The 21,341-nt window shown below is 43.9% G+C and overlaps 1 protein-coding gene across 2 annotated transcripts in view; it reads left to right on the forward strand.

Moving 5' to 3' along the window:
- The window catches only part of LOC132823148 (serine/threonine-protein kinase 32A-like), a 290,383-nt gene that overhangs the window by 208,413 nt on the left and 60,629 nt on the right, over window positions 1-21,341 (forward strand). The window contains exons 7-9 of one of the 2 annotated variants that reach the window (XM_060836715.1): window positions 6,179-6,282; window positions 8,077-8,193; window positions 13,501-13,626. In XM_060836715.1, coding sequence (XP_060692698.1) covers window positions 6,179-6,282; window positions 8,077-8,193; window positions 13,501-13,626 — 347 coding nt within the window. The remainder of the gene's footprint in view (window positions 1-6,178; window positions 6,283-8,076; window positions 8,194-13,500; window positions 13,627-21,341) is intronic. The other variant, XM_060836716.1, reaches the window with a different exon arrangement.

A 21,341-nucleotide genomic window follows, 5' to 3' on the forward strand; every position in this document is an offset into this window, starting at 1 on the left:
ATGCTTCGGTTTCCTCCCACAATTCAAAGACCCTGCAGGTCAGGTGAATTGGCCATGCTAAATTGCCCATAGTGTTAGGTAAGGGTAAATGTAGAGGTATGGGTGGGTTGCGCTTCGGCGGGTCGGTGTGGACTTGTTGGGCCGAAGGGCCTGTTTCCACACTGTAAGTGATCTAATTTGAATGAATTATTCAGAATTATAACAGTTTTTTTTAAATCAAGTAACCTAAAAGAAACTGAACAGGCAAAAGATTTAGGCAGTTTTCCAAAGAATCTGAAGTTTCATGAAGGAGGAAACAATTATATATGATGAGTTGTTACGATCTGCAGTGCACTTCCAGGGAGAGTGATGGAAACAGATTCAGTAATAGACTGCAAAAGGAAATTGGATCAATGCTTGATGTGGAAGATGATATGAGACTAAGGGGAAAGAGCAGGTAAATTAAACTAATTGGCTACTGTTCTGGAAGACATCAGATCAGGCATGAAGGGCCCATTGGCCTCCTCCTGTCTGTATCATTTCATGATTCTGTGAATTTCTGACACTCTTCACAGGCTTGTTAAGGCACTATAAACAAGAGTTCAATATACTTTAATGTCTGCCCAACAACAATATTATTTGTTCTGCATTGCTGTACTTGTGTGCAGATGCCATTTGGAGTCAAATACCCAGGCAGAGGTATCCCTGCTCTGCACTAAAACTCAGGCTAGTTTTTGGCTGTTTCTTGTTACCTTACACAATTTTCTCAGTGGATCAGTTATCAGCAGTACCTGGGAATAAATCTATCCTACTGACCTCCTCTGCACATTGAATTTTGTGTGTACAATATTGTGGACATTACAGAGACATGGCTGCAAAAGGATCAGGGCTGAGAACTAAATATCCAAGGATCCATGTTTTATCAAAAAGATAGGCAGATGGGTCACCTTGTTAGTAAGAAATGAAATGAATTCAGTAGTAAGAATAACATAGAGTTGGAAGGTGTCAAATCTGTGGGGTAGCTTTAAGGAACTGCAGAGGGAAAAAAGAACCAGATAAGAGTTGCATACAGCTTCCTACTAGTAGTCAAGATGTGGGGAAGAAAATAAATAAGGAGATAAAAGAGCATGTGAGAAAGGCACAATGACAATAATCAAAGCAGTATACTGCATGGAAACAGGCCCTTTGGCCCAAATCATCCATGGGGAGACTTCAATATATAGGGGAACTGGGAAAATCGGGTTGCTAGTGGACCCCAAGAAAAGGAATTAGAGAAATGTCTACAAGATGGGTTCTTGAAGCAGTTTATAGTAGAGCCCACGGGATACAGGCAGTTCTGAATTTGGTGATGTGTAATAAGGCAGATTGATTAGGGAGTTGAAGGTGAGAGAACCCCGAGGAGGAGCGACTACAATATGATGGAATACACCCTGCATTTTGCAAAAGAGAAGATTGAATCACATATAATGGCATTACAATTGAGTAAAGGTAACCACAAAGACATGAGGGAGGAGCTATCCAGCGTTGATTGGAACAGGAGCCTAGCAGGGAAGATGGAGCAACAATGGCAGGAATCTCTGGGAGTAATCCTGGAGGCACAGCAGAAATTTATCCCAAGGATGACGAAACATATTAAGAGGAGGACAAGGCAACCATGGCTGACAAGGGAGATCAGGAACAGCATACAAGCAAAAGAAAAAGCATACAATGTGGTGGAGATTAGTGGTAAACCAGAGGACTGGGTAGCCTTTAAAAACTAGCAGAGGAGAATGAAAAAAGCAATAAGTAGGGAAAGATGAAATATGAGGGTAAGCCAACTTGTAACATAAAAGATGATTGCAAGAGTATTTTTTAGATATATAAAAGTTAAGAGAGAGACACGAATGAACACCGGACTGCTGGAAAATGAGGTTGGAGAACTATATTGGGGAACAAAGAAATGGCAGAGGAATTGAATAGGTACTTCACATCAGTCTACACATTGAAAGACACCAGCAACAAACCAGAACTTCCAAGAGAGTCAGGAGGTAGAGGTGAGTGTAGTGGCCATCACTAAGGAGAGGGTGCTTGGGAAACTGAAAGGTCTGAAGGTGGATAAATCACCCAGAGTTCTGAAGGAGATAGCTAAGGAGATTGTAGAGACATTGGTGGTGATCTTTCAGGAATCACAAGAGTCTGAAAGGGTCACAGAGGACTGTAAAATTACTACCATAACACCTCAGTTTAAGGACGGAGGGAGGTAAAAGACAAGAAACTATCAGCCAAATACGGTTGTTGGTAAGATTTTAGAGTCTATTATTAAGGATGAGATTGCAAAGTACTTGGAAGTACCTGGTAAAATTGGCTGAGTCAACATGGCTTCATCAAGGGGATGTCATGTCTGACGAAACTATTAAAAAACTAGAAAATTTGATAAAGTGACAAGCAAGTAAGACAAAGGAGCATCAATAGTCGTGATCTATTTGGAATTCCAGGAGGCCTTTGACAAAATGCTGCTAAATAAAACAAAAGCCCATGGTGTTCAGGGTATGGTACCAGCATGGTTAGAGGATTGGCTGACTGGCAGAAGGCAGAGAGCGGGGATAAAGGCATCTCTTTGAGGATAGCAGCCATGATGAGTGGAGTTCTACAGTGTTGGGGCCATAGCTATTCACGTTCTGCATTAATGATCTGGATGAAGGAACTAAGGGCATTGTTGCGTAGTTTGAAGGTGACACAAAGATAGGTGAAGAGTCAGGTAGTGATGAGTAGGTGGGAAGGCTGCAGAGGACTTGGACAGGCCAGGAGAATGGACAAAGAAATGGCAGATGGAATTCAGAGTGGGAAAGTGTAAGGTTATGCACTTTGTTAGGAAGAATAGAGGTGTAGCCTATTCTCTAAATAGGAAAAGGCTTCAGAAATTTGAAACACAAAGGGACTTGGGAGTCCTAGCTCAGGATTCTCTTAAGGTTAGCATGTAGAATCAATTGGCAGATAAGAAGGCAAATGCAGTATTGGCATTTATTTCAAGAGGGCTAGAATACAAGAGCAGAGGTGTACTGCTGAGGCTGAGAGAGGCTCTGGTCTGACAGCATTTGGGATATTGTGAGGAGTTCTGAGCCCCATATACAATGATGGATGTATTGGTGTTGGAGGGGGTCCAGATGAAGTTTACAAGAATGATCCTGGGAATGAAGGAGTTGTTACATGAGGACTGGCTGAGGATTCTGCGTCTGTACCTGATGGAGTTTAGAAAGGTGAGGGGGAATCTGATTGAAACTTACAGAATACCAAGATCTCTTGATAAACTGGAGAAGATGTTTCCATTGGTAAGAAAGACTAGGAATGGAGGTACAACCTCAAAATGAAGGGATGATCCTTTAGAGCTGAGATGAGGAATCTCTTCAGTTTAAGGGTGGTGAAACTGTGGAACGGTTGCCACAGAAGGCTGTGGAGGCCAAGTCATAGAGTCATACAGTGCAAAAACAGACCCTTCAGTCCAACCAAATACATGCCAAATATAATCCCACCTGCCTACTCCGGGCCCATATCCCTCCAAACCTTTCCTATTCATGTAACTATCTAAATGTTGTTTAAACATTATAATTGTACCAACTTCCACCACTCCCTCAGAAAGTTCATTCCACATGTGAACCACCCTCTTTGTAAAAGATTTGCCCATTATGTCTTATTAAATCTCTATCCCCTCACCTTAAAATGAGCCCCCTAGTCTTGAAATCCCCATTCTAGGGAAAAGACAACTGCATTAACTCTATCAATACTCCTCATTATTTTATAGACTTCTATCAGGTTGCCTTTCAACCTCCTATGCTCTAGTGAGAGAAAGTCCCAGGCGTTCTTTACAACTCAAACCTTCCATACCTAGCAGCAGCATGGTAAATCTCTTCTGAACCCAGTCCAGCTTGATAATATCCTTCCTATAACTGGGCAATGAAAACTGGACACAGTATTCCAGAAAAGGCCTCACCAATGTCCTGTACACCCTCAACATGACTTCCCAACTCCTGTACTTAAAGATGATTGTATTTAAGACAAATGGATTAAATAGGTTCGTGATTATTAAGGAGATCAAGGGTTATGGTGAGAAGACAGTAAAATGGCGTTGAGAAAGGAAAAGGTCATGATCAAATGCACAGCAGATTCTTTTGACCAAATGGCCTAATTCTACTCCCATATGTTATGAATGGGGTGACTGAAATGCATGTCATGTGATTGCTATTGCATTTGACCTGACACTAATCAGAAGAGAAATACTTGCTTGAAATATTGGAATCTTTCTTTCTGCATTGGTGCACAGCCACAATATTCTTTTAAGAAACATCACTGAGGTAACCAAAAAAATCATTGCCATGATCTCTTTATGAGGCAAAGATAATGATGGACCTCTTATATAATTCCTCCACAATCTATGAAAGGGAAGAGCACATTGATAGATACAGAGTATATCAACTGATGTGATTTACATATATACAATATGTCTCGCCCTCGCCACATAAAACATTTAAATCCCTCATTCTTCTCTTCAAAAAATTACATCTTGAAATGTTTGCATGGGTTCGTGATCTTTTGGGTTTTTTTTGTTATAATTAACAAGAATAGGAAAATCACAATGACTGTGTTTTACCAGTGCCTGAGAGAACATTCTTTGACATTTATCGTCTTCGCTTAGACACAGTGTCCCTTGACCGCCTTCAGGCTCTCCCTAGAGATGGAAGATGGTATCGAAGCAGAAATGGAACTCAATGGCAGCAATTAAAGACCTCACCCTCTAATACTTACCTTCAGATTTTGGCTGAGCAGCCAAGTTGCTGATAATTTCTTGTCAGGAAACTAACTGTAGATAATTTATTTTGAGTGCGATTATAAGGAGAACACCTGCTTTTGACATGTTGCCACAAAAGAAACAAGGAAATGCATACTGGTTGTTTTCAACTTTCCTATTGGTAAGATAGACTCCAGTAACCTTTCCAACTTATATGGTGTCTTGCGGTAACCAATGAAAGATGAATCTGGAATAGTTGTGGTCATGTGATCTACTCCCTGCTCCCTTGAGTATTGAGATGTAGCTAAGCATGCGAGATACTCCTAGGAAACTAATGAAGCAACAACTCTCTGCATCTCCTCCACAGATGGAACAGAATGTCAGTGCCACTGACATCATCACTGCTGCTGGAACAGGACATTGACACCCACTGTTTCTGTAGTGTCATACATGGTACAGCTGATGTCATCATTGTGCATCTGCTCTCTGCTGAACGCTTGCCTCCCATTTGTTTATCCCTTTGCTCCCACTTTCTGCCCCTCACTACTCCACTTGTTGGCCTCTTCATCAGGCCACTCACTGCCAGCTCATCACCCTGTCACTTTCCATCTCTTTGGCAGCTTTTTCATTGAGCACCCCTTGCCCATGCTGCTTGCTTTGCTTGCCGACCCCCTTCCTGCCTCAGTCACCAGCCCACGTGGAATCATAAATTATGGAATTGTAGAATCCTTAACAGTGCTGAAAGAGGCAATTCTTCCCATTGAGTTTGCATCAACTGTATCCCTGTAGCCATGTCTAACCCACCCAGCCTGTATATGCCTGGGCATTATGGGACAATTTTGCATGGCCAATCCGCCTAACCTGCACATCTTTGGACTAGGGGGAGTCCAGAGCACCCAGAGGAAACTCGCGCAGACATGGGGAGAATGTGCAGATTCCATGCAGACAGTCACGCAACACTGGAATTAACCTGGGTCCTTGGCATTGTGAGGCAGGGATTTGGTACCCACACCAATGCACCCACTGCCCTCCTCTCTGGTCCACCTTGCTACCGTACACAAGATTTGAACGCTTCAGTGAATGAAACTTGTAGCTTAAATACATATATAAATTTTAGGCAAACTGTGTTTGTTGCTATTAGTTACAATTGCTTGAGTTTCAGTGTTCTTTGATGCAGGAAGCTGTCTTCGGATGTGTTGACAGTAAATGCAGCCATAACCATTAAGGCTGATACTGCCAAGCATTCAAATGTATCATTTTTCACATTGCTTTTATTCTGTTTTCCCTTCAAACTCTCTCCTTGAAGATATTCTCCAGAGTGAGAGAATTCCCACGTGGGACACATGTTTACTTCCTACCTGTCATACAATAGATCGAATATTAATTGTAATGAAAACTGCAATGCTAATTGTAAATGCTTTCCTTCTCTTTCTCTAGCTCCAGAGATATTCCATCCCTTTGTAAATGGTTGTACTGGCTATCTGTTTGCTGTAGATTGGTGGTCTCTTGGGATCACAGCCTATGAGCTTCTCAAAGGACAGGTATGGAGACTGTCCCTTGTTCCATGCATTCATGTTAAGGATCTGTGTACTATAGTGCTGCCCCTTCCCTCACTCATTGCAAACCTTGTAAATTTGCTGGGTATACTCTAATGTAACCAGTTGTTGTCTGGGAATCATCATTCATTTTTGAGTTGCGTGAAGCTTGGGCTTCACGGCTGCAATACCTAGCTAGGCACCAAAGAGGGTTTAGACTTGAGACCAAGATGTTTTGATTTCAGATCTACCAACACCACACACATAATCCCTTGCCCTCACAGCTGGATAAACCTTCAATGGAATCCTGCAGATATATAAATAGAAACCCTATCTGTGAGCTCCATCATCATCCCTGGTAGTGACATTTTGAATTAATTTTGATAAGTTTGATTTTTGTCACAGAACCCCAGTCTGCCTGAAGTACTTTTGTTCATTGATAAAGTACAAGCCCTCTCTGAAACCTCCTCTTCCTTGAAATATATGACTTATGTAAGGCTTGTGGTCTGTGGGCATGGACAACTTCCTTGTCCAAACACCAGAAGCATTAAAAGTTAATCAATTTTCTGAGCTGACAAAAGGTTTTTATTGTAGGTAAATCACCACAAGTTACCTTTAATTCAGCAACTTAAGAAATCTCACAAACAATCAAATACTTAAATAATGATTTAAACTTTATTGCCAAAATAAAACTCCTCACGTAGCAAGTTAAGTCTCACAATCCAACTTAGCTGTTACCCAATTAATGGTGCAATTTGGTCAGGATTTCAACTAATGGTGATCCGACCCTGGAACTATCCAGGGTTTGATTTTATAGGGTTCAGTACAGTGTTGTTCTTTGAAGTTCTGCTAAAGCGGGAGATCTGGTGTTCAATTCTTTTACAGATTTTCGTCCTTCGGTTTATGTGTGATTTTATTGATGAATTCTTAAAGTTCCTTCAACCAAACCGCTGCCAAGTCTGCAGCTTGCCTTCTTATCAGAAGTAGCTTCTTTGTTCCTTGTTACTGTTGGCCCTAATTGCCTGTTTGAATACACAGCTTTTCTGTGATTAAGTCCTTAAATTCTTCTGCAGGACAATCTTCCTTCTTTGTGGCAATAAAGCATCCAGTTTATCAAGGAGCCGTAAAAGCAGTTTTGGTTATGTAATCTTGCCAAATCATGGCTAATTGCTTTCAGTTTCAGTATACTTTTATCCTTGTCTTTAATAGTTTATTTTTGACAGAGTTATTACTGCTCCTTTCCATATGTAAGTTTATCTTTTGTTGATTCACATGAACAGTTATTCAAGTTCTGAAGTATATACAGGTTGGACAAGCAGTTAAGTTCAATCCAACAATCCACGAATGTTCACATACACATGCTTTCTCTAGCACAGGTGACTGGATTGTAGAGGGATGTGGAGACTCGTTGTCATTCCCCTTCTCCCTTCCCCACTGTCCACTACTGTTGAGACTAGTTAATTTAGCAAAGACTGAGATCAGATCTAGCATTGCCCAGTTGTTAATGGTCTGATCTCACTCTGTGACATGATGCATACATAGCCACTGCAGAGCTTTTCATTCCCATTTTAATTAAATAATAGATGTCTCTAAAGGGCTCCTCAAATGACAACCTTTCCTTTTTATTTAGCTAAGATCTCTCAGGCTACAAAATTGAAATCTTATATTCAAACTATAGTGAAATGTTTAAGTTGACTTAATAATTATGTTACTATTCAAACAATGAAAGCAAATATTTGCTAGGTAGCTGTCCTTGAGATTCATGCTATATACACAGACAATGTTTACTTCTTCTCACAGAGACCGTACGAAATCCGTTCCAACACTTCAGTTAATGAAGCCCTTCACATATTCAACTCGGTCAGCATAAAATACCCCTCTAGCTGGTCCAATGGATTGGTGTCACTGCTTCGGAAGGTAAGGAGACCATCAACACCAAGTGTAGTGTCTTCAGTTCTAATTCAAGGAGCTCTAATGGATTTCAGCATCTTACCTCTCCATCCTGCCCCTCCTCGCACTTATTATTAGTTTATCCTATGTCATATGATATTCTCACACCAGTTAGAAAGTGCAGAGATGTTTTATTAAGACATTTTTTTTAATTCACTTGTGGGATATGGGTGTCACTAGCTGGGCCGGCATTTATTGTCCATCCCTAGTTGCCCTTGAGAAGGTGGAGTTGAGCTGCTATCTTGAGCCATTGCTGTAGGTAGATGACACTCAATGTTGTTATGGAGGGAACTCCAGGATATTGATGTGGCGAAACTGAAGGAACATCAGTGTATTTCCATGTCAGGATGGTGAGTGGCTTGGAGAGGAGCTTGCAGATGATGGTGTTCCCATCAGCTCCAAATATCTGCTGCTCTTGTCCTTCGAGATGGAAGTGGTCATGGATTAGGAAGATGCTGTTGAAGGAGCCTTGGTGAGTTGCTGCAATGCATCTTGCAGGTAGTATTTTCTGTGGCTCCTGAGCATTGGTGATGGGGAGGGTGGACATGGTGCCAATCAAACATGCTGCTTTGACCTGGATAGCGTCAAGGGCTTGGATTGGATGGTTCTTAACTCTCAGCCAAACAGTGTTTCATTCCATCACCAATACTTTTCTAATGGGAAACAAAAAATCTTCAAAGGAAATGAAAAGAGAAACACAACATTTAACTACCCCTTCATTTCTATCTGCACACCTGTCTCTTCTTTGAAAAATTCAGTCAAGTTGTTCGGACGTGACCTCCCCCTAATGAAACTATGTTGGCTGTTCTTGATTAATCGCTGCCTCTCCAAATGTAGATGAATTCTGTCTCTCTGAATCGCTTTCAACAGTTTCCCTACCACCGAGGTTAGACCAGTTTGTAGTTTCCTGGCTAATCCCTTGCTTCCTTCTTAAGTGATGATACTACATTGACTCTTCCAGCACCTCTCCTGTGGCCAAAGAGGAATTGAACATTTTTGCGAAGTATCCCTGCTATTTCCTTCCTTGCCTCAGCCAGCAACCTTGGATGCATTTCATCCGGCCTGGATATTTATATATTTTTAAGCCTGCCAGACCACTCAGAACCTCTTCTTTATCTGTGAATTTATTTAATTGTATCACAAGCCTTCTCCCTGATTTTTATACAACATTGTCACTTGTACTAGTGAACACTGACCCAAAGTATTTAGAACCCTACCTGCATTCTCTGGTCCTTAGTAGGTCATATTCTTTCCCTTTTTTTTAACCTTTAATGTACCTGTAAAATAACTAGAATTTTCCTTTATTTTACCTGCCAGTATCCTTTCATATCCCCTTTCAGCTCTCCTAATCTTTTTAAGTTCCCTCATACACATTCTGTACTCCTCTAGGGCTTCTGTTGTTTGAGGTCTCAGCATCTGCCATAGGCCTCTCTTTTTCTCTTAATCCTATATAATCTGTATGTACTTTGATACCTTTTGGTTTAGAGGGTTTGATGGTCCCATCCTTTTTCTTTATTGGAACATATTGGCCCTGTACTCTTCATATTTCCTACTTGAATGCATCCCGCCATGTTGGGAGATTTACTTGAAAGTATTTGCCTACAGTCCACTTTGGCCAGATCATATAGAATCTTATTAAAATCAGCCTTTCCACAGTTGAGAACTTTGGTTTCAGATCCATCCTTGTCCTTCTCTGTAGCAATCTTGAATTTAAAGGCGTTATGATCGCTGTCTGCAAAATGCTCCCCCACTGATACTTCAATCATTCGCCAACTTCATTACCTAAACTTAAGCCTTAGACCAGCTAGTCGCTTATAGTGCCTTCTGTGTACTGGTCTGAAAAGCTGATCTGGATGTATTTTAAGATCTCTGTCTAAACCTTTCACATATGGCAGTTAATGTTGGAGAAGTTGAAATTCCCTCCTATCACTACCCTATCACTCTTCTACTTCCCTGAAATTTTCCTACATTTCTATTCCTCTATTTCTCTCAGATGTTAGGAGATCTAGAGCACACATCCAGAATGTGATTGCTCCTTTTTGGTCTTTAAGTTCTATCCGTGTGGTTTCATTGGAGAAGACATCCTAGATGTCATCCCTCCTTACTGCTGTAATAGACTCCCTGATCAATATTACAACACCACCTCCTCTTTTACCTTCTTTCTGATCTGCGTGAAGATGCTGTATCCTGGACTATTGAGCTGCCAAATCTGTCCCTCTCAACTATCTCTCCGTGAAAGAGTATCTTTGTACTCCAATTTGTGCCCTGAACTCATCTGCCTTGTTCATCAGAGTCCTAGCAGTAAAATAAATACCATCCGACCTGGTTAAACTTCCTCATGCCTTAACTGGTCTGTAATGTGTACGACTCACTTGCTGACAATTTCGCCACTCACCTTCCCCCGACTGAGTGTTCATTCTGATCCCAACCCGGTAAGTTGGTTTTAAACTCACCTCACAGCATCGGCACATTTCCCCAGAAAGGGTGCTGGTGACTTCAGGATGCCAACGTGAGGGCTAAGTGAAATGAAAATTATTATTTTCCTTAGTAATATATACTACTTTCCCTATGCACTTTAGTTTGCACCATCTGGTGCTTAATAACCAACTGAAGAGGAAGATATGGAATAACCAACATATTGCTTTGCTTGTTGGTTTCTCAGTGGTTCTGAATGCACAGAAAAATAGTGGACAGAATTCTGTGATGAATAAACACCTGCCCATGCACCTGCCCATGGATATATTAATGGACTTTTGCACTGAGTGTTGTTGTCTGCCAAATACTTAAAACATGCAGCTTTCTCTACAGCGCAACTGGATCTGAGAGGACAAAACAAACAATTGTCTCTCTCAATAACTGATAAAAATTTAAGAAACATTAAAGAGTAGTGCAGTCCAAACCAGCCAGTGTCAGCTAGAATATTCAATATCAAATAAGATTCAAAAAGAATAACAAAGAAAAATGTCAAGGGAGATAAAGGAAACTGAATGAAAATGTTTAGAAATTATTTCAGCATTTTAATTAGTTTTAACTTTCATACTATTAAAGTAAACTCTACTTGAGAAGATGTTTGTCAGCTGGTAATAAGAAAAGAGTACATTTAATGATATGATGAGCTTTGTCTTTGTCTGATGAGTTGGCATACAAAAGTTAATAATAGCAAATTCATTTTGTTCAATGTACTTGTATGATTATACTTTTATAGGAGAGACTCTGACCTGAGGGCATCCTCAGAGTGAAGGGATAACCATTCGAACTGAGAGGAGGAGGAATTTCTTTTGCTAGAGGGTGGTTGATCTGTAGAACTCATTGCCACAAAGGGCAATGGAGTCATTGAGTGTATTGAAGACAGAAATAAGTGATCAAGGGTTATGAGGAGAAGATAGGAGAATGGGGTTGAGAAACATGTCAGCCATGATCAAATAGCGAAGCAAACTTGATGGAATGAAAAGCCCAATTCTGCTCTATAACTTATGGTATTACGGCCTCTCAGTAAGGTACCATTATTGCATAATTCCTGAGGCAGCGGGTTTCAGACAACAGCTGCCTGATTTACAGTTTAAGTGTCATGTGGGGTTGCTGAACGTTGCTGCCAGTTTATTGGTTAACAATGGTGAGCCCTTTGAGTCTCAGTTATTTTTATTGCGAAATCAATCCCGTTTTATCACCATTGTTTTATTTATTCTCAGAAATAAGTGGAGATGAAGAAGCCATTTGACACATCTTAGTCTAACTATCCATTTAAACCTCTGAGGTGGAGGTACTCCCTATACACTGTTGAGGAGGGGGTTCCAGTAATTTACTGAAGAAGCATCCGATATGCTTACCATTATTTGTCAGTGCATTGAGTACAGGAGTTAGGAGGTCATGTTGCGGCTGTACAGGATATTGGTTAGACCACTTTTGGAATACTGCTTTCAGTTCTGGTCTCCCTGCTATAGATGAACGTTGTGAAACTTGACAGGGTTCAGAAAGGATTTACAAAGATGTTAGGTAAAAACAGTGACTGCAGATGCTGGAAACCAGATTTTGGATTGGTGGTGCTGGAAGAGCACAGCAATGTTGCCAGGGTTGGAGAGTTTGAGCTATAGGGAGAGGCTGAATAGGCTGGGGTTATTTTCCTTAGAGTGTTGGAGGCTGAGGGGTGACCTCATAGAGGTTTATAAAATGATGGGGGCCATGGATGGAATATTAGCCAAGGTCTTTTCCCTGGGGTGGGGGAGTCCAAACCAAAGGCCATAGGTTTAAGGTGAGAGATGCAAGATTTAAAAGGGATCTAAGGGGCAACATTTTCATGCAGAGAATGGTGCTTATATAGAATGAGCTGCCAGAGGAAGTGGTGGAGGCTGGTACAATTCCAACATTTAAAGGACATCTGGATGGGGTATGAATTGGAAGGATTTAGAAGGTTATTGGCCAAATGCTGGCAAATGGAACGAGATTAATTTAGGATATTTGGTCGGCATGGTCGCGTTGAACTGAAGGGTCTGTGTCCCATGTTTTACAGCTGTATGACTCTGACTCTGAGGAGAAAGTGAGGACTGCAGTTGCTGGAAATCACAGTCAAAAAGTGTGGCACTAGAAAAGCACAGCAGGTCAGGCAACATCTGAGGAGCAGGAGAATCGGGCATAAGCCTTTCATCAGGGGGATGGGGTGGTCCCAAGGGGACTGAGAGATAAATGGGAGGAGGTTGGGCCTGGGGGCAAGGCAGCTACAAAGGCGATAGGTAATTAGCTACCTTCCCCCCACAGCCCCACCCCCTCCCATTTATCTCTCACACCCCTTGCTCAACCCCCTCCCCCCCCACTCCCCCACATTCCTGATGAAGGGCTTATGCCTGAAATGTCAACTCCCATGCTCCTTGGATGCTGCCTGACCTGCTGTGCTTTTCCAGCACCACACTTTTTGACTCTGTGACTCTAAGTAGCACTTAGATGTGTTTCTGAGAAATTAGACAGTGTAGTTTATTGGACATTTGAATAGTTAACATATACTAGTGTAATTCATTCGGGTGTTGTATTGCAAGGATGGTGTCCCTACCTGTGAGCCAGAAGATTCCGGTTCATATCCCACCCGCCACAGTGGTGGACCATAACACCTAAACAGTTTAATTAAAAGAAATACCAATGCAATAGGTTGTATAGGTCTGATGTGAAGACGTTGACATTGTACAAATCTGAAGTATGTGAATTAGGCATGAAGTATCAAGCATTGCCCAAATGTTTTCACAGCTGATTCCCCTTACATTAGTAATTTTCAATCATTCTTTTCAGCTGCTTACAGTTAGCTCTGCTCAACGCCTCTCCAGCCTGGCCGACATGCAAAGTTGTCCTTACCTCGCCGATATCAATTGGGATGCTGTCTTGGAGAAGAAGCTCACTGCTGGTTTTATTCCCAATGTAAGTCATCACCAGTCAGTTAGTCGATGGGACTCAGATCCATTGACTTTCAGTCACAGTGCCTCCTAACAACTGTTAATTGAATAAGACAAAGAACTGTGGATGCTGGAGATCTGAAACAAAAACAGAAATTGCAAGAGAAACTCAGCAGCTCTGGCAGCGGCTGTGGAGTGAAAGGAGAATTAACTTTCCTTTCAAATCATTCTGAAGAATCTGAAATGTTCACTGCATTCTCTGCACAGACGTCTCCATTTCCCTAAAAGGCATAACTCCTGCTGGTCTCAACTTCAAATCCTGCTTCCTGCCGTTCCCAGTTCTGTCCTGCCACTCTCCTGGTCTAATATCCTGTTGAAAATGTGTTGCTGGAAAAGCGCAGCAGGTCAGGCAGCATCCAAGGAGCAGGAGATTCGATGTTTCGGGCATAAGCCCTTCTTAATGAGGAAGGTGTGTCCAGCAGGCTAAGATAAAAGGTAGGGAGGAGGGACTTGGGGGAGGGGCGATGGAGATGTGATAGGTGGAAGGAGGTCAAGGTGAGGGTGATAGGCCGGAGTGGGGTGGGGGCGGAGAGGTCAGGAAGAAGATTGCAGGTTAGGAAGGCGGTGCTGAGTTCGAGGGAATCGACTGAGACAAGGTGGGGGGAGGGGAAATGAGGAAACTGGAGAAATCTTAATTCATCCCTTGTGGTTGGAGGGTTCCCAGGCGGAAGATGAGGCGCTCTTCCTCCAACCGTCGTGTTGTTACGTTCTGGCGGTGGAGGAGTCCAAGGACCTGCATGACCTGGCGGTGGAGTGGGAGGGGGAGTTAAAGTGTTGAGCCACGGGGTGGTTGGGTTGGTTGGTCTGGGTGTCCCAGAGGTGTTCTCTGAAACGTTTCGCAAGTAGGCGGCCTGTCTCCCCAATATAGAGGAGGCCACATCGGGTGCAGCGGATGTAATAGATGATGTGTGTGGAGGTGCAGGTGAATTTGTGGCAGATATGGAAGGAGTCCTTGGGGCCTTGGAGAGAAGTAAGGGAGGAGGTGTGGGCGCAAGTTTTGCATTTCTTGTGGTTGCAGGGGAAGGTGCCGGGAGTGGAGGTTGGGTTGGTGGGGGGTGTGGTCCTGACGAGGGAGTCATGGAGGGAGTGGTCTTTTCGGAACGCTGATAGGGGAGGGGAAGGAAATATATCCCTGATGGTGGGGTCCGTTTGGAGGTGGCGGAAATGACAGTGGATGATACGCTGTATATGGAGGTTGGTGGGGTGGTAGGTGAGAACCAGTGGTTCTGTCCTGGTGGCGGTTGGAGGGGCGGGGCTCAAGGGTGGAGGAGCGGGGAGTGGAAGAGATGCAGTGGAGGGCATCGTCGATTACGTCTGGTGGGAATCTGCGGTCCTTGAAGAAGGAGGCCATCTGGGCTGTACGGTATTGGAACTGGTCCTCCTGGGAGCAGATGCGGCGGAGATGAAGGAATTGGGAATATGGGATGGCATTTTTACAGGGGGCAGGGTGGGAGGAGGTGTAGTCTAGGTAGCTGTGGGAGTCAGTCGGTTTATAGTAGATGTCCGTGTTGATTCGGTCGCCCGAGATAGAAATGGAAAGGTCTAGGAAGGGGAGGGAGGAATCTGAGACGGTCCAGGTGAATTTGAGGTCGGGGTGGAAGGTGTTGGTAAAGTTGATGAACTGTTCAACCTCCTCATGGGAGCACGAGGCAGCGCCGATACAGTCATCGATGTAGCAGAGGAAAAGGTGGGGGGTGGTGCCAGTGTAGTTGCGGAAGATGGACTGTTCCACATATCCTACGAAGAGGCAGGCATAGCTGGGGCCCATGCGGGTGCCCATGGCTACTCCTTTGGTTTGGAGGAAGTGAGAGGATTGGAAAGAGAAGTTATTCAGGGTGAGGACCAGTTCTGTCAGTCGAAGGAGGGTGTCAGTGGAAGGGTACTGGTTGGTACGGTGGGAAAGGAAGAAGCGGAGGGCTTTGAGTCCTTCGTGATGGGGGATGGAGGTGTACAGGGACTGGATGTCCATGGTGAAGATAAGGCGTTGGGGACTGGGGAAGCGAAAATCATGGAGGAGGTGGAGGGCGTGGGTGGTGTCCCAAACGTAGGTGGGGAGTTCTTGGACTAAGGGGGACAGGACTGTGTCGAGGTATGCGGAGATGAGTTTGGTGGGGCAGGAGCAGGCTGAGACAATGGGTCGGCCGGGGCAGTCAGGTTTGTGGATTTTGGGCAGGAAGTAGAAACGGGCGGTGCGGGGTTGTGGGACTATGAGGTTGGAGGTGGTGGATGGGAGATCCCCTGAGGTGATGAGGTTATGAATGGTTTGGTGGTGGGAGGTGGGGTCATGGTCAAGGGGGCAGTACGAGGAGGTGTCCGCGAGTTGGCGTTTAGCCTCAGCGGTGTAAGGGTCAATGCGCCAAACTACTACCGTGCCTCCCTTGTCTGCCGGTTTGATGGTGAGGTTGGGGTTGGAGCGGAGGGAGTGGAGGGCTGCACGTTCCGAGGGTGAGAGGTTGGAGTGGGTGAGAGGGGTGGACAGGTTGAGGCGGATAATATCGCGGCGGCAGTTGGCTATAAAGAGATCGAGGGCGGGTGAGAGGCCAGCACGGGGTGTCCAGGTGGATGGGGTGTGTTGGAGGCGGGAGAAGGGGTCATCAGAGGATGGGCGAGAATCTTGGTTGAAGAAGTAGGCATGGAGGCGAAGGCGGTGGAAGAATTGTTCCATGTCTCGCCGCGTGTTGAACTCGTTAATGCAATTCTTCCGCCGCCTTTGCCTCCACCGCCAGCCCATAACAACACGACGGTTGGAGGAAGAGCGCCTCATCTTCCGCCTAGGAACCCTCCAACCACAAGGGATGAACTCAGATTTCTCCAGTTTCCTCATTTCCCCTCCCCCCACCTTGTCTCAGTCAATTCCCTCAAACTCAGCACCGCCTTCCTAACCTGCAATCTTCTTCCTGACCTCTCCGCCCCCACCCCACTCTGGCCTATCACCCTCACCTTGACCTCCTTCCACCCATCACATCTCCATCGCCCCTCCCCCAAGTCCCTCCTCCCTACCTTTTATCTTAGCCTGCTGGACACACTTTCCTCATTCCTAAAGAAGGGCTCATGCCCGAAATGTCGATTCTTCTGCTTCTTGGATGCTGCCTGACCTGCTGCACTTTTCCAGCAACACATTTTCAGCTCTGATCTCCAGCATCTGCAGACCTCACTTTCTCCTCTAATATCCTGTTGTCTTGACTCAAAAGTAAAATTCAGAATTAGGTGAATAATCTATTCTATAGGGCAACAGACCTATAGTAAAATGAACATTTTTGTTACACAAAGCTTAATTTTAACTCCCCAAAGAAATTCTGCATGTTGGAGTGTTCCCGGGAATGTCTGAAGGCAGAAGGTCGGTTTCAAGTTCTTCCAAAATATAGAGTAATAGCTTGACAGCATGAAAGGTGATAGGGGATGGTTAATAGCAAAAACAACTGATGCACTCCGAAATCACAGCAGAATGCAAACGAAGTGAGTCCAATGCACAAACGTCCCCATTCAAACACTGACTGACATTTTTGAACTCGTGTTTTCTTTTAACTTGCTTCCAATTTCACAAGACCGATAGATTAGTATTCAGGAGAAAAAATAATGGATGAGTAACATGATTTATTATTAATTATAAATCAGATAGTGGTATATGTGATCTACTTACATTGCATAAAGACAGATAAAGTTACTTGCAAGAAACTAAAAGCAAGTTTAACAGATTACCTTGAACTTCATTTGCACTACTTTTGTTTAGTGTAACGTGTGCAAAGGTAATTTTCTTGATAATAAGAGCTTGTTGATTACTCAGTTCCTGATAGTACACTGCCCAAGGGTGTTTTATTTATCCATGCATAATATGGAATTGTCATCAAAGCTGCTCAGGGTGCTTTTGTTTAAATGAATGAAATGTGCTGGCACTTCTTCCCGTTCAGGATATGAAAGGGAATAGATGGTTTCTGGACAGTGGAAGTCTGCAGATATGATGGTGGTTCAGTTTTCCTGAAAAAGAAGAATTTATATTGCAGAATATACATGAATGATTGGGGATGCTGAGCAAATGGTCTTGCTTTTTTTGTGTTCATTTCACAAAATTGGACTTTGTAAGGCCAATAGGTAGAACTGCTAAAACCTGTACTTCTTTACTGACTCTGCACAACTGCAAACAGAGCAATATCCTCAATGAAAGAAAGATTCTCATTGTGGGGAACTTCTTTCTCCTCCATGTTCCTACCGAAGAAATGATCCATCTTGTGGAACACATCTTGGCCTCTGAGCCAAGTCATTTCCAGGACATAATGGCTATGGAAGTTGCACTCATAACATGTAACAATGACAAGTTGTTTATCAGCCTGCAGTATGCCTATGGCAGGAAGTCTCTCAGCAGTGGAGTCTCCTGTTCAGCTGTGCTTCAAGCAGAGAGGCAACCCTCAAGCTTACAGCCTCTAGAAACAAAGAGTGTAGTGCTGGAAAAGCACAGCCAGTTAGGTAGCAACCGTGGAGCAGGAAAGTCGACATTTTGAGCATAAGCTCTTCATCAGGAATGAGGAGGTGGCCCAAGGGGGCTGAGAGATAAATTGGGGAGGGAGAGGTGGTGGGCATGGGGGGAAGGTAACTGGGAATGCGATTGGTAGATGAAAGTGGGAGTGAAGATGATAAGTCCGAGAGGTGGTGGAGCAAATAGGTGGGAAAGAAGATGGACAAGTAGGACAGTTCAAGAGGGCACTGCTGAGTTGGAAGGTTGGATCTGGGATAAGGTGTGGGGACGGGAAATGAGGGAATTGGAGGAAACTTGCATGTCCTTGGCAGAGTGGAAGGGGAAGTTTAAAGTGTTTAGCCATTGGGCAGGTGGGATTTCTTAGTTCATGTGTCCCAGAGATTTTTTTGATCACTCCGCCAAGGACGTGCAAGTCTTGGGCCTCCTTCACCACCTAACTCTAGCCACCTGACACCTGGAGGAAGAATGCCTCATCATCACCTTAGGACCTTTCAACCACATGGGATCAGTGTGGATTTCAACAGTTTCCTAATTTCTCCTACCTCTCCATCTTCCTTCCTACATATCTGCTCCACCCTCCTCTCTGACCTATCACCTTCACCCCCACCTTCATCTACTTATTGTGTTCCCAGCTATCTTGCCCCCAGCCCCACCAGCCCTTCCATATACATATACACCAGCCCTCTCAATCCCCTTGGGCCACCCCCCTCATTCCTGATGAAGAGGTTATGCTTGAAACGTCAACTCTCCTGCTTCTCGGAAGCTGCCTGACCGGTTGTGCTTTTCCAGAACCACACTCTTCAACTCTAATTTCTAGCATCTGCAGTCCTCACTTCCTCCTAGCCCAGAGGTGGGGAACCTTTTCATGTTGGAAGGCCGCATTATGTTAGTTGTAATCTAATAGGGCTGCATCCAAGAAACTTTTTAATTGTGGCGGTCTGTCTGTGAGGATTATTTCGTTGAATTTTCTTTTACCCTCTGGTATTTTAAATACATTCATTTTAAGATTAAAATTAAAATAATAAAGGATGAAAAAACATATTAATAAAAAATAAAAGATTTGTTCTGCAAAATTTGGATTCATTCAAAAGGCCACACACAATGGTCTAGAATGCCACAGGTTCCCCACCCCTGGCCTAGCCTCTCGGAACAGGCTAGTGACCTGTACAGAAATATCTAGCTATTGAAAAAGGACTGAGCAAGTGCTTTGTGTACCTCATACAACACTAGGCATGAGTAGAGAAGGGGAGAATAAAGAAATCAATATTGTTGTTACAGAGATGCTGTTTCATTGGCTGTAGCATTAATGTAATCAGTGAGTAGCCATTTGCTACTAAACTGTAGAAGGCATTGCAGACATCCCGCGTCACACCCCAGAGACACCCAGTTGACTCCTCAAGCTGGGATAGTAATCCACAACCTAAGAAATAGGAACCCAAGTTTAATGATTTGGAGATAAGGGTTCAAACCCCACAATGGCAGGTGATAAAATTTGAATTCAGTAAGATCAGGAATTAAAAGCAAGCCTAATGTTGGCCATGTAACCTCTGCTGATTATTGTACAAAACTATCTAGTTCATTAATATCCTTGTGGCAATGTGATTGACTCTTATTTGCCTTCTGAAGTGGGCTAGCAAGCCACTTAGTTGGATCAAATGGCTACAAAATCTCACAGGACTGTGATGGTCCCTAAAGTCCCCAAAGAATATTGCAGTTTGAGAAGGCAGCTGACCACTGCCGTCTCTAGGGAAAGCAAGGATTTGTAATAATGAATGCACAGCATATGCCCACATTCTATGAATCTATTTTTCAGAAAGTTGTCTTCAAAATTGCAAAGGATTTGTCCTTATGGATTTCCTAGGTGGTTTTCAGTCAGGAGTGGAAAGTCTTGTGTTGAGCATTAATTTTGGCAAAGACACATTTGACTAAATGTTCTGTTTCTCCATTGTACATTATTTATAAAGAAATGACAAGCAGAATGATCTGTTCTAAACATTTCTAATGTGCGCTGAAGGGCTTTTGCTTTGAATATAATAAATGAAAACATGTTGACAGCTGGTAGTGTTTCCAGATAAAGCAAAATAAAGGTGTTATAGTCAAGAGGGAGAGACAGGACTGGCAGCTCAATGCTCTGGGGTTTAGATGCTACAGGAAAGATAGAAAGGGAGGCAAGAGAGAAGGGAAAACATTATTGCAGTACTTAGGGAGGATATTCCTGAGGGATCATCTAATGAAGCTATATGGGTGGAGCTCAGAAATAAGAATGGGATGATCACCCTTGATAGGGTGATAGGATCACACTTTTGGACCCCCAATAGTTTGTGGGCGATTTTCTTTCGGTGGTGGAGGAGGCCCAGAATGGACATGTCACAGGGGGAGCAGTAGGGGGAGTTGAAATGAATGGCTGCAGAGAGGTGGGATTGGTTGGTAGACGAGAGATGTTCCCTGAACCATTATGCGAGTTTGCGCTTGGTCTCTCCGGTGTAGAGGTGACTACATCGAGAGCAATGGATGCAATACGTAAGGTTTGAGGATGTGCAAATAAATCTCTGCCAGATGTGGAGTTATCCTTTGGGGCATTGGATGGAGGTGGGGGGGGAGGGGGGGGTGTTGGAGGTGGGGCGTGGGTGCAGGGTTTGCACCTCTTACAGCGGCAGGGGAAGATGCTGGGTGTGGAGAAGGGGGTTGGTGAAGAGTGTGGACCTAACGAGGGAGTCACAAAGGAAACAAAATGTAGATAGAGATGGGGAGGGAAATATGTTTTTGGTGGTGGGGTCTGACTGTAGATGGCGGATGATGACACACTTTGGAGATTAGTGGGGTGGAATGTGAGGACCAGGGGTTGGTGGGGAGTGTGGACCTAATGAGGGAGTCATGATGTTATTGAGGTTTGGGGTGTGGGGTTCGAGGAGGGAGGTGCAGGAAATGGAGGAGATGCGATTGACTGCATCGTTGATAACAGGAGGGGAAATTAAAGTCCTGGAAGTAGGAGGCCATCTGGGATGTCCTGGAGTGGAATTGCTCCTCCTGGGAGCAGGTACGGCAGAGGCAGAGGAATCGGGAGTAAGGGATAGAGTTTTTACAAGAGGGTGATTGGACGAAAAATAGTCAAGGTAGCTGTAGGAGTCGGTGGGTTTGAAGTAGATGTCAGTATTGTCAGTCACCGGAGATGGAGATAGAGAGGTCCAGGAAGGGGAGGGAAGTGCCAG

This window comes from Hemiscyllium ocellatum, chromosome 16 (assembly GCF_020745735.1).
Source record: "Hemiscyllium ocellatum isolate sHemOce1 chromosome 16, sHemOce1.pat.X.cur, whole genome shotgun sequence".
In the NCBI taxonomy this organism is placed as follows: Eukaryota; Metazoa; Chordata; class Chondrichthyes; order Orectolobiformes; family Hemiscylliidae; genus Hemiscyllium; species Hemiscyllium ocellatum.